General features: G+C 40.8%; 1 protein-coding gene across 4 annotated transcripts in view; it reads right to left on the bottom strand.

The window, feature by feature from the left end:
* LOC117968269 (cdc42-interacting protein 4 homolog) overlaps nucleotides 1-16602 on the bottom strand; it is a 47692-nt gene extending 31090 nt beyond the window's left edge. For 2 of the 4 annotated variants that reach the window (XM_034915909.2, XM_034915911.2), the window contains exon 1: nucleotides 16280-16601. In XM_034915909.2, the coding sequence (XP_034771800.2) occupies nucleotides 16280-16303 (24 nt within the window). In that variant the 5' untranslated portion in view covers nucleotides 16304-16601. Of the gene's footprint in view, nucleotides 1-4336; nucleotides 4374-16279 lie in introns of those variants that run through there. The other 2 variants (XM_059007198.1, XM_059007199.1) reach the window with 2 other exon arrangements.
* Between the last annotated feature and the right edge of the window lie 302 nt (nucleotides 16603-16904).

Raw genomic sequence — 16904 nt, 5'->3', positions numbered from 1 at the left:
AGTAGCCCGGGGGGGCACCAGAACCATATACACCTATATACATAAAGCAATTAAGACTGAACTTACCAGCGAGGGTTCTGTTATATTTACTGGAAGGCTTCCCTGGAATATGCTGTTGAAAGTGTGTGTTTATGGCCTTTGTTGTGTCCCTTATAATAGTTTCCACTAGTAAAAGTACAGCAAAGTGCAATAAAGCACAGTGAAAGCATGGTAAAGAACAACAAGGTTTGGTCAAGTCTATCAAAATAAAAAAAAAACATGGCTAACCAGGAGTAAACTATGGTAAACGCATGGTAGCTTGTGCTAGACAAGAGGCAGTAAAATGTACTTATTTATCAGTCGAATGCTTGACGGAAGTGGACAAGAACATTAAATTCAGAAGCATTTCTTTCAGACACAACTTTGAGATTGTGGAGTTTTTGAATAAAGTCAAACTTCACAAAAGGTCTTGGCTGATGCCTTCATCGATGCAGGGATGGCAAAAGAAGAGTGTGCAGTGGTTTCAGCTCATTTAACTGCGAGCTTCGTTATGGAAACCATGGATCTGAAAGTTCAGACAGGCCCAATCAAGCTCTTGGTGAAACTTGGAAACTCCTGTGATGCTGTGCAATGGGAGCGAACTTCAGGTCAAGTTCAAGACTACTAGAACACCAGAAGAACGTGCATGAGGATCTCGCACACTTTGTAACTTTCTATCCATAGAATGGCTGATTTATGGGTAGGTTTGATGCAACCTTAAGTCTGCAGAATTTCACAATGGTCCAGTCAGACTGTGGTTGAGGGGCGTGGCTAATCAACATTCCGGAATGTACTGGAAAGAAGACTGTCCAATCAGGCGTTTTTTTTACATACTATAGTGCAAAGATATACAGCTATGGACAAAGGTTTTGCATCACCTAGAATTTTAGGATTGAGACATTTAAAAAAATGTTTACATCTTTTATTTAACATCATGTAATCAAATAAACTACTAAATTATAATCGCAAAAGTCTACCGGAAGCCATAATAACAGTACAGTATTTCATGTTAGATTTCAAAACATCACATTTTCCAATCGACTTTACAAAGCAAAATTAGTTAATTTTATAGCGTGTTGCAAGACAGCTTATACAACACATAACATCATTTAAAAGATGTATAATTGTATACACCAAGGTCTATAAGCTGCACAATTCAGACGAAGCACAGGTCAGTCAGTTGTGCATCTCAAATGCATTTCCAGAAACTCTTGTTTGAATATTCAAACCAGCACGGCTGTGCTTCGGAGTGTGAGCGAGATGGATTAGCAGGGCTAATCTCCAGTTAGTGTTTAGCAGGATTCCCCGAATGAATCACTGGAGTGATCGAACCGTTCCATGTGCCTTGGTAAAAGCAACCTCATTAATATGAAGTGCAAATATCACCTTCACACACAACAGATTACCTGTAAACCCAGACAGACCCCTTTAATCCCTTTATATTATGTATTGCAGGGATGGCAACATGACTCCCGTTGCATAGCAGTTTAATCCATTCCTGATTTTACTATGAGTTAAATACATTGTCGCTGATTAAGCTCCAAGTAAAACCTGGAATGGGTGATACTGCTAAGCAGTAGGTGTCATTTCCACTCCTGTATTGGTTTGAAATCTATACCTACTTTTTTTCTTAACTGTTTATATGGGGTACATGAAGTTGTCCAGCAAAAGACTTTAAAAAGTACAGTATAGATTGCATAGGAAACAAAATGGTACAAATATACATGCGGTGATCTAAGGGGTTATTTGCGTAACTGCATTCTGTACAGAAACTTAAGATCGCTGTAGCTCTGTAATAAAAATAACTACAGGACGTGCTCAAGTCACTTCGTGGTCTGTGCGTGACTGTGTACTGTAGAGACCATTTAAAATAAAAACTATTTAAAAAAAATAATAATAATAATGATACATGCATCCAGCAAGACTCCTCTGAAAGATTTCAGCAAATGTGTTTATTTTAAAACAACAGCAGGAGCACACTATCAAAATCAAAACACCAGGGTAAGATCCAAGAAGTATGGAGCCATCGCCACACCCTCCCCACCCCGAGTCTAGAGACCTCCCCCCTCTCCCAGTGTGACCGCAAACTCCCTCTGCCTGAGGCCTTCAAACTGTTTATACCCAGTGCTCGTGCTCATCAATAGCCATTTGTTTTCCGAACCCCTCCAAGCTAAATATTTCCATTAAAAATCAGATGACAGTATTCAAAACAGTACTGTGCTTCAAACGAGACGAGCCACAGAAAACTGACACCGGTTAACCTTCTTTGAACTCCCCTGCCTAACAAATACATATCTGAGACACAAGCCATTTTGGGTCCGGTCCATTTAACTACCACTGCACACTCACCTCCTGGTAATAACAGACACAGTGGCATCCCATGTGACAGAACCATTCACAATTGCACAGAACAACATCTCATAACTAATGCACTATTTCATCAAAACATGAAAACCTTCAGGATTCATAACAGCACACTCGAAGCAAGTAGAATATTTTTTTTTTTTCATTAAATGTGGGGAAGAGGTCCCCAAGATAGATCCTCAACCAATCAGAAGCCAGAATTCAATAAAAGGTCACCATGACCTCATCTCATGGACATCAAGGTCTTGCATTTCATCACAGTGTCATTCTCAAAACAGGGCTAAAAATCTAACCCAAGCAGAGGGGTACATATCATACACCTCCATTACATCCCCACTGTAAGACTCCCTCTGGGGAGCAAAACCACTGATCACACACACACACAAAAGAAGACGAGTCAGCTGAATAGGGAAAGATGAAACGCCATTGTTCTCAGCAACGCCTACTGCATTTACCACCTTGGAGGCCAATTACAGTACTGCCAACAAGTGTGATTGGCCTGTCCACTGCACACGGGGGTGGTCGGGGATGCAATAGCAGGCTTTATGTTTATATAGGGTTACTGCTGCACTAAGCAACAACACACACAGGGAAAAAACAAAACATTTGTTTAAAATCACAGCGCAGCTCAGACGCTGGCAGCCGTCCAAAAGGAAAAAAAAGATCAAATCGGCTCCGAGAAGGATATGAAACCGTAACGATGCGACTGCTGATAGTGTCACTCTGCGTTTGATCTTAAATGGAGGCTTCACCTCAATGGTGAGCTAGCCAAGGCTGCTTACCTTCTCACTTAATTCTAGGGTTACCAGTCGTCTCTGGAAAACTGTCATTTTTTTTGTCCCACTCAGAAAAAGTAAAATCGTCCCAGTTCTTCTTGTATGGTGATAGCTGATATATGTTTTCAAACAGGTCTTTTTGTACATTTAACATGTTTTGGTCAATTGACAATAGAAAGAAAACAATGAATGGTTTATTGTATGTTTGCAAGTGCTCCATGGCTCCCTCTAATCAAGTTGATTGTGCGCGAGAAACACACTCTAAGCTTGATTAGAGGTAGCCACCGAACACTTATAAACATACAATAAAACACACCCGATGATTGTGTTTGGATACTGTTATTTTAACAGCTTCAGAGTCGCTACGGCATCAACGAATTGAAGAAAAACAAAAACGTCCCAGTTTTGCACTCTGAAAACCTGGTAACCCTACTTAATTCAGGGGTGTCCAATCCCAGCCCTGGAGAGCCAATCCATTCCAGGCTCAACAGGTAAAAGGAGATCATGAACTATGGCCTGGGTGCAGGTTTAATTGGTTCAGTTGAACAAATTTAGAACAGGGTTGGAACAAAGACCAGGACTGGAAAGGCTAACTTTGGCCCCTGACCTAATTGAAACCTGTCCCCAAGTTGGCATTTTTGTTGCTTCTCCCATTCACTTCCTGTGTTACAGGAAACAGGAACCCCAAATGACTTCCCAGTTTCCTACACGCAGCACGGAATGAGAGTGTAAAGAAACCGAAGTTCACAGATGATCCTGGGCTTTTGTGCAATACCCGGTTTCTAACTGGAATGTTGATTGCAGATGGAACTGGATTCAGACCCAGTTTGATACTGGGAACAAGATGAGATTGAGTTGTACAGACTGGTTTTCATGATGCAGACAGAATTTGTGGCATAAGATCTTTAAAAAAATAAAAATAAAAAGACATGCTGAGAAATGCTCTCCAAAATGGTCACTTATGATAGATAGACAGAGAGACAGATAGATATTGTAAACCATAGCCTTACGGCTGAGGCTTATTTTTCACCCTTACACGCCACCGACACAGACACAGCACTTGCAGTTTAAGCACTTCTGTGCACTTTTATTATTTACAACTAACTAAACTTTCTCCATCCACTAACTAAAGCTGGACGGCAACACAACACAAAACACGTATTACACAAAGACAGTACCTCGTTGTCTTAAAGTTCTCTTCAGCAGAGGGCTTGTACTCTGTCAGCCTGTCTGCTTCTCCTTCATCAACAAAAGCCCTGACTGCAGGGCTTCTCCTGCCTTTATGCAGGGCTTAATTGGCCTCAGGTGCTTCCTATTCCTGCAGTCCCAGGGCATTCTGGGAGTTGTAGTCCTGTAGCTACCCATTGGACTACAACTTTTCCTACTCTGCCACCAGTTTGTTTGTTTGTTTGTTTATATATATATATATATATATATATATATATATATATATATATATATATATATATATATATATATATATATATATATATATATATCAACTTTTATCTTTTAAATGCATGCTTTGTTGAGAGCGATGTCAGTTCTTAAAAGACGATGGCTGCTTCCCGCTCCATCTCAGCAGCTTCACTGTGCCTCAGCGCAAACCAGGAGCGACACAGCAGGTTAGCAGTCTACAGACAGAGCGTCGAATCAGCAACAGCTGAGCTTCCAGGATGCGGGTAAATAAGTACAGCTGGTGGACTGGCCTTTCCCAGCCAGTGCATAAAACGAGACAGGGGCCAGGGAGAGGAGATCAGCAACTCGCTTTGTGTTTTAAAACGTTGCAGAGAAGGGCTAGACCGGTCTGCGACGGACGGGACTCTTGAGGGTTTTCCAGACTCTGGTTAGAAATTTTCTGCTCACTGCGCCGTGTTTGTTGCCAGCTAGGATAACCACACCAGAACTGAAACGTACTGCAGCTGTGAAGGTGAATATTAAGCAATTAGTGCTGCAAACTGAAATGAGCGACGACCAAAAACTGTCGCTACCCTGCATGGGAACAAGCAGTTTAATAAAATGACTGGATCTTAAGTTGTAGCATGCAGAAGAACGCTCCAGTAAACTACGCAAGGAAGCAGGTGTTTCCCCAATTAAGGTTCGGTAGATTCACATATACCAGTGTTTCAGGTCAGTACTAACCTTTAAATGTTCATCAGCTTGGTCAAAACATACATCAAACCAACTATATCCAATATATAGTCTTCATTAAAATGTCTACACACACACACACACAGCAGCTGGCCATTCCGCCACAGCAAGGTGAGTGTGTTTGCCCATCAGTAAGTGTTTTTAATCCCCAGGGTTTTTCCGAAGCTGGAACACACCATCCAAATGGCATTAAGATATCTGATCGGATCTGACCTTTTACAAACTCTGCCTTTGTGTATGTGGAGCCCAGCTGCGTACAGTAACTCGTTTATGTCCTAATGCACCAAAGGCTCTGATCCACCCCTGCTGTTCCCATTCAAATTCCCCTCGGACTCATCTAAAAAGACAGCAAATGCAGCCCTTTGCCTCATTAACACACTACCTCCTACACCTAGGAACCTGGCAGCCGGTTTAGTTTGCTTCCGGTAAATGATTAAAGGATACTGCAGAGAGCTGCACAATTTCTTTGGAATGTCTTCTACAAAAAAAAAAGACAAATTTAGCATTTACTTTTGTTGTACAATGACTCTAGAGAAAATGACAAAGCTATTTTTTCTGCTTTAAAAAATATTATGTTTAAATCGTGAAATACAAGACACATTTTTAGACCTTGAAATAAGCAGTTCTTTACTGTGAAAATAATACAGCCCTGTGCAGTTGAAGATTAACTTGAATCAACACCATGTACCAAATGCACAAAATACTAAAGTAATGGATAGCCCTAGTCCTGATTCACAACACGGGCTGGTCTCCATGTTGAACCCTTTATAATACACTCCTAGTCTCCTACAGATGTTTGGGATTGCATTGGTCTGTAATCTGAAATACTCTATACAACCTTTCAGGTTGAGCAACAACTTCGCAATGACGTGGACCCTCTGTACGTCCTGCAGAATGTAAAGCGAAGAACATCTCAAAACAACTCAGGATGCTGCCCTTCCAGATATTTGTAATAATCTAATCAAAGACTCGCAGTACGTCTTAAAGTAAATATAGAGCATTACTGTACATTACTTTTTATTTAAAGATACAGTTTGACGACACTGCTTTCTAACTCCCAATGGCAGGGGTGACGCACGCATCACACTTACTGCTTAGACAGCATTAATACTGCTGATGTGGAACCTCCACGGCTGAACATGAGAGCTGCACAAGCCATTCAGTAGGGGAGCCATCCTTGGAAATAGTAGATATAAAGCATGACCACACTTCCTTCCTCATGCAACACAGACCAGAGGAAACAGAAATAGCACCCAATACCATATTGTATTGGTGTACCTTCCCTTTTAAGATTACTTTTAAATTTGGTTTTCTCCAAGACTCATTCTGTGCTGGTGGAGCAGAGAAAGAGGAAGGGAGGCTCTTGTACTGTCAGAACAGCTTCCCCTCTGCTCTGGTGGAGAAGAGAAAGAGAAAGGGGGGGGGGAAGATTAAGCCAATTTAAAAAGTGCATGCGTTTCTTAAAATCTGTTGGTTTGCTAATGGGAGAATACAAGGCTCAACTACAGTATCAAGGAACAAACAAGGAAAAGGAGAGAAAAAAAACACAAAAAAAACCACTCTGCTCCTACGACAGGAATGTCTAGAGTACCACATCTGCTCTGTATTTGCGTTTCCTGTCTGTGTTTACTTCGTTACGTGGGGCCTGTAGATCCTGCCCCTTGCACTGTGTGAGAGGAGAGAGGGAGAGAGAGAGCGAGAGGAGAGAGAGGGAGAGGGAGACAGAGAGAGCATTTTTACTGTTCCCTGCTTATGATGGACCAAACCACATTTGTAGAGAAGAGAAACACAGTAAATAAAGTCCAAAGCTCATGTCACAACAAATTATAGTTACAAAATATTAAAAAATAAAAAAAGTTTAGTTGGGGGGGGGGGGGGGGGCATGATTTTACATCTCATGTATTTACCTCGGAGGGGACAACTTTGCTGTGCTTTGCCCATAGGGACAACAATATAAGCCATAGCATCAAATGCTGTCCTCTGTTTAATGGTCTTCTCTTTAGGGTTCAGGGATAAAAACTGACTTGAGATTTAACAACCAGGGGTCCTATGGTAAGGCATCCTTTTTTGGGTCTCGGACCAATGCAGCAGGAAGCCAACCCAACAATGCGATATATTGCTCATTGGTTTTTTATTTCTTTAGTTATTAATTAACAGAAATGGAAGCAACGCACAGGTTCGTTATCTAGATAAAACACCTTCTGCTGGTTTAGTGCGGACTTGATTATAGCCGACAATAAGTATACAAATAATAAAAGATTAAACTTTAAAAAAAAAGTGCAACCTTGTAGGAATTCTAGGCCTACAAAAACAAAGATCCACAACTTTGATACTTCCACGGTTTTATCTAGTATTTTGCAGCACGTATCTGCTCCCTATTTTACTGTATTTAATCCTGCACTTAACCCAATCTGTAGTATTTTGTATTTCACTTACACTTGTATCTAACCCTGATGTAACCATCAACACTGTTATCTGCTCTTGAGCTGTCCCGATATCAAATCATACTGCGTTTTGTATTTGCTCTTATTAGGATATGAAGTCATTGTATTTTGCATCTTGCTCTTAATTGTACTGTAATTCTTGATATGTATTTTTTGTATACAACTGTAAGTCACCCTGGGTAAAGGCGTCTGCTAAGAAATAAATAATAATAATAATAATAATAATATTGCCCCCTCCCCCTCTTTACTTCAACCACTGTGAAAATGAATACAAAAAGTTAGCTGAACTACACAAAATCTATGCAAAAGTCAATCAGATTAACAGGCATTTTCCAAAAACGTTGGTCTGCTTGACATTTGGGGTGTAGCTTAATCTAAATCAATGAAGTATTTTCATACCCTAAAATGTATAAGCCTGATATTTTGCCAACTTCCTTCCACTGTATTTTTTTATTGAGTAGGGGTTGTGCCTGGGTGATCAATAAACACCAGCAGAGATAAAAGCCAGCGGTATTTATATAGACCGCTAGATCATTAAATTGAGCATCAACCCTTTTACAGTTCCACCTAGGAATTTACGATTGCGTGTTTGAAGCTACAGAGGAGTCTTGCAGTCTGAACAACAAGTCCTACTGGATTCTTGCAGCTCTTTGGCACACCTGGTATTTTAAAAAATGGTTACAGCCACACAGGCTGGGACAAACAACTCGGAGCTGCGGAGCAACCCATTCATTTATTCTGGGTGTAACACGCAAGTTTCGAGCGGGCTGATGGTGCATATTCAGTCTCAAAGCATTTGCTTGAAGGCTGGGTTCTGCATCGCTATATATAGCAGAGCAACGGCTATAGTTATCCTATCCTGCCAAGGTCCCAGTGCTTCCAAGCTAACCACTGATAAAATGAGCCCAGAGACTAACCCAATCATCCGTCTCTCCTCGCTGCGTGGGCGAGAGGGCGTGGGGGAGAGAGGGGGTGAGTAGTGTTTATAAAGCCAATAGCCTGCCTGACATTCCCTGTTGCAACATAGATACCTTACAAAAAACACAGCAGTTCAAAATCATATGCTTGCAAATTAATCTCAAGTCATAAGAGAAGACTTATCTGTGCCTAGCTTTTTTAAATGTTTAAGTTCCTCTATAGATATTTTGTGTGTCCACCCCACAGCTGTAGTCCTTTTAACCTTTGGAATGTCTTTGCATGAAAGGAATAATGTAAAAGATTGCTGTATTGTATCGTATGGTTTACATATGTTGCATATTTAGTTTAAAGAACGCATTTTGTGCTGCACTTCTGACTACATTCTTCCTTGACTTTACAGCTCTGACCAAAAGTTTTGCATCTCCTAAAATTTTAGGATTGAGACATAATAAAAATGTAAAATAAAACCACATGAACTTAATTTAGATATATTATTTATCATGGAAATCAAAAGAAACTACAAAATGTTATCGCAAAAAAAAGTCTACTGGAAGCCATAATAGCAGTACAGTAGTATTTCATATTGGATTTCAAAATGTCACATTTTTCAATTTGTCAGTTTTTTGTTAAGTAAATGGAAAAATACAAAAGCGGTAGGCAACTCAATATGTTAACGCAACATTGTTCGGCAGGTTTCATTCGACTTTATGAAGGGTGTTCTATAGGGTGTCAAGCCACACTGCAGAGAGACCAATACTGTTAATTCTGTCCGTGCTTTGTGAGCTTGCGAGTGAAGGTGGCACAACCAAACAATGAGCTTCTCCAAGGATAAAAGCAGTTCTGTCACCTCTGGCCAAACCCCCAACGGTAAAGCGACACCCAGCATTCATCAACGACAGGCAGGAAGATTCCTTAAATGTTTAAGGGCTGAGGTTTTGCTTCAGGTTTCTGATGGGAAGATACTGAGCATGTTAGTCATACCCCAGTGACCGCACAGGTGAAGAATGCCTTCTGGGTTGTGTGCCACTGTTTCTGGAAAACGATACCCAACCCTGACTCTCTTCAAAACATTAGAAATCACATACCAGAATTCAACCAATCACACGGAAGTATTTGCCAGAATTCCAGTACCTCTGCTCCTGTGTACAGATGTCATCCCGTGCAACACCACACCCAATACCAATGTTCAGAAACCAAATCAAAACACACACACGTTACCTTTTGTTAGATCAAATAAAAACGCGTGGCTTTGGCGGACTGTTAGATCCGATTTTTTTGTATGTATTTTTAAACTTTACAGGGATTTGAATTTGAAACTTCCATCTGAGAGCGATCAGCTCCTTGTAGGGATCTTTCCAGGAAACGCAGCAGAGCCGAGATTCATTAGGGAGCACGGGTTTTCTGCTTAGGGGAGCATTAATATGAACTTCAAACGAGTCCCAAGCCTGCAGCTTGTTATTTTTTCACCCAGTAAAAAAGACACAGATGTGGAGAGATGCAAACTTTGCTCTTCACTTCCCTATTTAATTTGCAAAGTCTTCCTAGCTACACAATTCTATCATGTCATCTGTCCTGTACTGCATTTACATAGCAGCAGAGGCTTCATTTCATGCAGCTGATAGCATCTGGAATACAATACGGGTGTTGCAGCAGTAGTGAAACGAAAGCCATTACAACTCTGCAGCCCATTAAGTAGCAAATAGTTTTTTCTTTTCAAAGAAAAAATCGGAACACAGGCTGTATTTCTGTTATCTGATCCATTCTAAATCAACATTTCTTCAGAAAAAAAAAATCCTTTGTTTTGGCTGCAAACTGCTTTGTCCTGTTTTGAGGACAGTCAAGTTAGACGTGTTCCTGTAATCAGAGCAGTGAAATTTCACACCGGCTATGAAGCTCAACACATAGAAAATGGAGCTTTAGCATCAGTTTAGTTTCAGTTTCTTGTTTTATATTGAGGGCATCATAAAAGCTTCCGAAAGGTCTATATCTGCGGAATTAACAGTTACATTTAGACGTAACTTTTGCGGTTAACAATTAGGAGTAAGTTATCCTAACAATGCAGTTAAACAGAAAATTAAAACGGGTAGATGCCAGTTAAAAACGCTCCAAAAAATTACAAAGCGGCCTGTCCTCAAATGAGGGCAATGGCACTTAATGGGTTAATCAATGCTTTTGTGTCACTTGATAAACCTGCATTTGAATGCCATTTCACATTTTAAAGTAAGCGTTTAAAATGATCCTGCCTTTAACCTTAAGAAGGAAACAGGAATGTGCCAACATGTTAGAATTTTGCTAAACATACTGTAGTGAAAAAAGATAAGCAGGTCAACTAAAGGTGCTAGCCTTCGTGTTTGTGCTGTACAATGTAGGGCTAATACCTTTTAATGCAGTCTGGTTTTCTACTGACAAATATGTTGATGTTTAAACATTCAAATCCAACACCCCAAGTACCTCCTTACAAAGCCTTGCTGCACTTCAAATTTTAAGTTTACCGGCGCAAAACGCACACACTGCTGTAAAGTAGGAGGGTAGAGCCATACACAAAATAGCCAAGCTGGAAAACACACTATTGTTACTGTGCTTAGGCTGCTCAAGAAGAGTGGGAGAACTTCAAACAGACATCAGCTGAAACCGGTTTTGCTGAAGAGCTGGTTCACGAAAAAAGCCGTCAAACCTGTCTGTTTCCACAGCGCAATCCTGACGCATAACACATCCACAGCGTGGAGGTGAAAGGTCAGGGGGGGAAAAAAAGGGGTCGGAAGCAGGAAACGCATACCAGTGCCTGAAGATTTTGGAATGTAAGAATTTTAACCCTTGCAATGTTTTAGGTCTAGGGCTACAACCTCTAAAATAAGGATACAGGCTGACAAACGACTCAGGAATCCTCCTAATCACTCCCATTTCCATGCACCGGTCCTTTAGTCTGGTGGCAAGCGAAGGAGATGAAGGAATGCTCCTGCAGGCAAGTCAAACAGTGGTTACATCACACAGCACACCAGCATGGACAACTAAAGAAGTGCCCATAACTGTCTTTGAAAACGACTCTCTGTATAGCCTAATCTGCTTTGTTAATTAATCTGCCTACTGTAGTGCCTGGGGCAAGATATAAAAAATACAGAACTAAGCTGTTTGCCATCAAATAAGAAACAGGTGGACGTCCTTTACAGTAAATACAGAACTAGTGCAGGGCCTGGTGCATGAGCTGTACCCTGCAGCCGGCCCATTCTCAATGGTAAAAATAAAAAAGTACCCACACAGAATATATCACCAGTGCCCCACTTTGTTAATGGACTAGCAGTATTCCTTTCAATGCAGGGATAGAAAGAAGGTTCCTGCTGCATACCAGTTTCACTCATTCCAGGTTTTACTACCAGTTGATTAGCCCCAGTGTATAGGTAACAGGATCAGGTGTGTCTTAATAAACTCGTAGCAAAACTAGGAAGGGATCAAACTGCTATGTGATGGGAGGATTATTTCCACCCCTGCAATGGTCTGCTGTCACAATTTGTCTTGCAATCCACACAAGTTTGCAAATGGGCACGGCTTTGATGCCCACCGGGATATCTCCTAAAAGGACAAGTAAATCTGAGAGCAATGTACCGGTTAGTTTGTTTTTAGGTATATATAAATTAAAGAAGGCGAACGGCACAGCTTGTGTTAAACTAAGTGGACATCGGGGATAAAGAAAGAATGGTGAAAGTCTGCACAAGGAAAATGGAACACCACAGCTGATGTAATTAAGATTTTCCGGGACTGGAAAACACTGGGCTAGCTGGAAGCGTGCGAGGGTCAGCGCTTGACCCCCCACCATCCAAATACCAGTCAATGCTGAATCAGCTGCCATGGGCTGAAGTCTGCACACACTGCCAGAAACATCTGCAAAGGTGTCTGCTTACAGAGAGCAAAGATGCCAAGACTTGCGAGTCTTCAGCCATTTACATTTGCTCAGTTAGCGTGGCAGGTTTAACTCGGACCGCGAGCATTTGTTTACTCTACAGTAGGGGGGGGGGGGGTTATCCAAAGGCTACTTAAGGGATTAGTTTAGTTGATTCACTTTGCACCCACGAAGGATGGGAGTTCAGTCGTGGTTGCAATCAGTTACCACGACATTTCAGTTTTAGAACATGTATAAGTAATTTTAAAGTTTTGAACAGAGTGCACAAACAGCGTCAAGAAACAGTGCGTTCAAAAGTGGCGACCAGTCGACATACTAGTTTGACCTCAACTATTCGACTCTATCAAATTAGCTGTCGTTCTACCCCTACCATGTACACTGACCCCCAGTGCACCACATCAGATCTGTGCTGTGAAGCCGTCATGTGACTCCTAGCGGCTCTGCCTGCACTGAAGCACAGCGACACCCCAGAGGCTGTAACCCTAGACATAAAACATAGCAAAGATTCAAATTCCTAAATTCCCCAGCACTGACCAGGAAACTAGTCTTCCAGTAAACACAGTCCACTGCCACACTGGCTATGAATGATCAGGATCTCCTGCTTGAAACGGTCTAACCCACCCTGCCTCAGACAGTAAACTGACAAAACTGACAAGAGACTGACAATGTCTTTGAGAAACGGGGAGACGGTTTGAATTTTTTTTTTTTGTGCATGTGTATCTGTGCCTTACAAAATAAGATACGCTGCAGTATTATTTCACAGAATAAAGGAAGTAACTGTGCAGTGTGGTATGTATTCGTGAAAAAAGGCTGGAATGACGGTCTGTGTGGAGTGCAGGATGCGCCCTACAGCCTGGAGATCGCAGGTTCGAATCCAGGCTATGTCATTGCCGACCGTGACCGGGGGTTCCTAGGGGGCGGCGCACAATTGGCCGCACGCTGCCCGGGTAGGGAGGGCTTAACTCGGCAAGGGAATCCACGGTTCACCATGAACCAGCGACCCCTGTGGCTGATAGGGTGCCTGCAGATCTGCAGTGGAGCCATTCAGAGCAGTGTTGTCCTCCGGCACTACAGGTCTGGTGGCTTCGCTGTGGATCCGCAGTGTGAAAAATGACGGATTGGCAGGAACATGTTTCGGAGGACACGTGTTTCAGCCTCCGGAAAAAAAAACAATAAATCAGGCATTTCAAACTGGAGAGAAAACCGTGGTAAAAACCACTGGCAACGACTACATTTGAAGTGTCACTGTACTGTAGTCTATCACTAAAGTCACTGCACCAATTATCTTCACACCCAGGAATGCAGAGATGAGATGCTGCTCCCTCCTACAACTTTACAGGAAATGATAACAACAATAGTCATAATAAATTAAAAACCTATTAAATACGCATTACAGTACATGCACTAAATATAATACCACCGATTTAAACCACGGGTGTTGATTTGCACCTCTGTAATGAATTGTGCGTGACGTTGGATTGACTGAAGAGAAAAAAAAAGAAAAAAGGACAAGATGCCTTTTGACACAGAATTTATTTAGAACGTTCCCTCCGGAAATGCGTTAAATTGATTACGTGAGGAATGTTAACAATATCTAAAAAAAACAAACAAACAAAAAAAACACGTCTCTCGCGTTCTGCTGGAGCTGTATAAGTATGAGGAGGGTCATTTTTCTTTGCAAACTAAAGGAAGGTCTTTTTACAAGTCTTCCACTAGCGCCTTGCAGTCAGTTTCCACGTGAAGCCACGATAATCACGCTACAAGTTGACTAAACCAAATGCATTCTCTCTTCTTGTCTTACTCCGATAAGATCGCTGTGGTTGGGATGTAAATATATATAAAAGGCCATAATATAATGCAATTGGTTTAAATCAGTGGTTTTCAACCCTGGTCCTGGGACCCCCTGTGTCTGCTGGTTTTCATTTCAACTGAGCTCTCAATTAGTGAACTAGGCCCTTCATTGAATTGATCAGTTGCTTAATTAGACCTTTTTAATTTATTTTCAGCTATTAACAGTTGCAGCTTTCAAGTTAGCTGTAACATTCTATAAGTAACTTGAAATCTGCAACTGTTTAAGAGCTGAAAACAATTAAAAAGGCCTAATTAAGCAAATTATCATTTCAATCATTTCAGGGCAGCAGTGTGGAGTAGTGGTTAGGGCTTTGGACTCTTGACCGGAGGGTTGTGGGTTTAATCCCTGGTAGGGGACACTGCTGCTGTACCCTTGAGCAAGGTACTTTACCTAGATTGCTCCAGTAAAAACCCAACTGTATAAATGGGTAATTGTATGTAAAAATAATGTAATATCTTGTAACAATTGTAAGTCGCCCTGGATAAGGGCGTCTGCTAAAAAATAAATAATAATAATAATAATAGAGAGTCTAGTTGAGTAATTGAGAGCTCCGTTGGAATGAAAACCAGCAGACACAGGACCAGGGCTGAAAACCACTGGTTTAAATGGCCTAGGTAAGGTGGTCCACTTAAAGGATAACTTTTTCTCTACACTTCTGTACTGTGCGGTCAGTACAAGTTTAGGTAGTAAAAAGTCACTATTTCCGGACAAGAATGAGGTGATGTCCTCATCTCAGGACTTCAAATAATCAGACCTCACTGCTGTCCTCCTGAGCTTAATTCTGCACCAAAACCTGTTATAGCATACAAACAAAAACACCATAGGTAAATAAACGACATCAGGTTTGTACTTTAAAAAAATAAATAAATAAATCCATGGCCTAGTGTCAGAGCGTCATCAATAAGTTATTACGTTATTGTATTGTGTGGTGTGGTGATCCCACGCGCGTAACAATGTACAGAACGTTTATATAAAAATCCTACATGGTGCTCCGGCTATAGACGCACTACTATCAAAATACATCGGTTTGACCTAAAACAAACAAACAAACAAAAACGTTAGCCAAAAAAGGTTATGGGCTACTAGTGCGAAACTGCCTCTTACCAAAAAATCCCCACTCACCATATAAAATTACAATAAAATACCATACAATAGCTCAATACCAGAAAACTCGGGATGACTTGGAGACACATAGACTATGCAATTGTGATGTGCTAATATATAAACCACACCTGCTAAATCTTATCAAGATTATACTGTGCGATATTTTGATTCCCGTCAAACTTTGCATACCAAACAGTCACAAGATAAATGAACACAAATGACGATAATTAAGTAACTATTTAAATGAAGGTCGCTGGCAAACGTTAAAAATGACATCATGTTTTTGCATACACACAATGGTTTACAAGCAACATGTAATTGCCCTGGGTTTGGTAGGGTTGTAGTTTGTGTTATGGCTAACTTGACCTAAATTGAGGTGGTATTAGCAGGACTTCATAATACGTTTTTGCATACAACAAAACTACTGTCTGTACAGCATTCATAATACTAGTGTACGCTTTTACAAATGGTCTCTCAATTTTTTTTTTTTTGCACGAAAAACTATCAGCTATGGATGGTGAAAAAAAACAACTGTAATTTTCCAGACAATCCGAAACTTTGGCGAAGGAAAACGTCGCTCCGGTTGTGACCGCTCTCTCGACATTGCTGTGTATTGTCTCTGCCTCGGCGCTTTTGTTAAATAATAATAATAAAAAAAAATATATATATATATACAGATTTTGTAGCGTATATTGAATTGCAAACAGCATCTGGAGAAGATATATTTTAAAAAACTACAGCACAACTTAAAACTTACCCAGAGTTCCGTACCCCAATCCATGATTATCCCGATAGGACTGCTGTTAATATGTTTGTTTTTTTAATTATTATTATATCCACACACACACAAAAACTTCAAGGATATTCCGATTGTCCCCACAAGTCCTGCTGGCGCTAGTACATGAGAAGCGGCCGAGCTCGATACATTTACTGCACGTCCTTGATGCAATAAGTTTCAAGCGAACATCTTATATTTAGCATTCCTTGTTTCAAACTAGCTCCGTCTCTTTCTGACTCAGTGATCAATTCCAGACTCACAGCACCGTGGGATCCTCCTCAAGCTTCGCGTCACGAATCCTTAAATATTTAAAGGCACAGCGTCTCTTTATTTTTCACATACTTGGTCCGGAGCGCTAAAATCAATTGTGCAGAATCGCAACAAATAGACTCCTTTAAGTTTACATCGTTTCACTCAGAAATACGACATGTAGATTTGCAATACAGCAGTATGATGCGACATTTTACATGGTTTTACACGCTACTGGACCAGTTTTTTTCTCTCTCTCTTAAATAATTAAGCTAATTTGAATTGAATGGTATATAGACAGGTTTTTGGGGGTTTTTTTTAGAATAAAATTGATCCGTACAAACTTTACATTAGT

The sequence above is a fragment of the Acipenser ruthenus genome, chromosome 34 (genome assembly GCF_902713425.1).
Source record: "Acipenser ruthenus chromosome 34, fAciRut3.2 maternal haplotype, whole genome shotgun sequence".
NCBI classification, from domain to species: domain Eukaryota; kingdom Metazoa; phylum Chordata; class Actinopteri; order Acipenseriformes; family Acipenseridae; genus Acipenser; species Acipenser ruthenus.
This window is presented reverse-complemented; position numbering and strand designations above follow the sequence as displayed.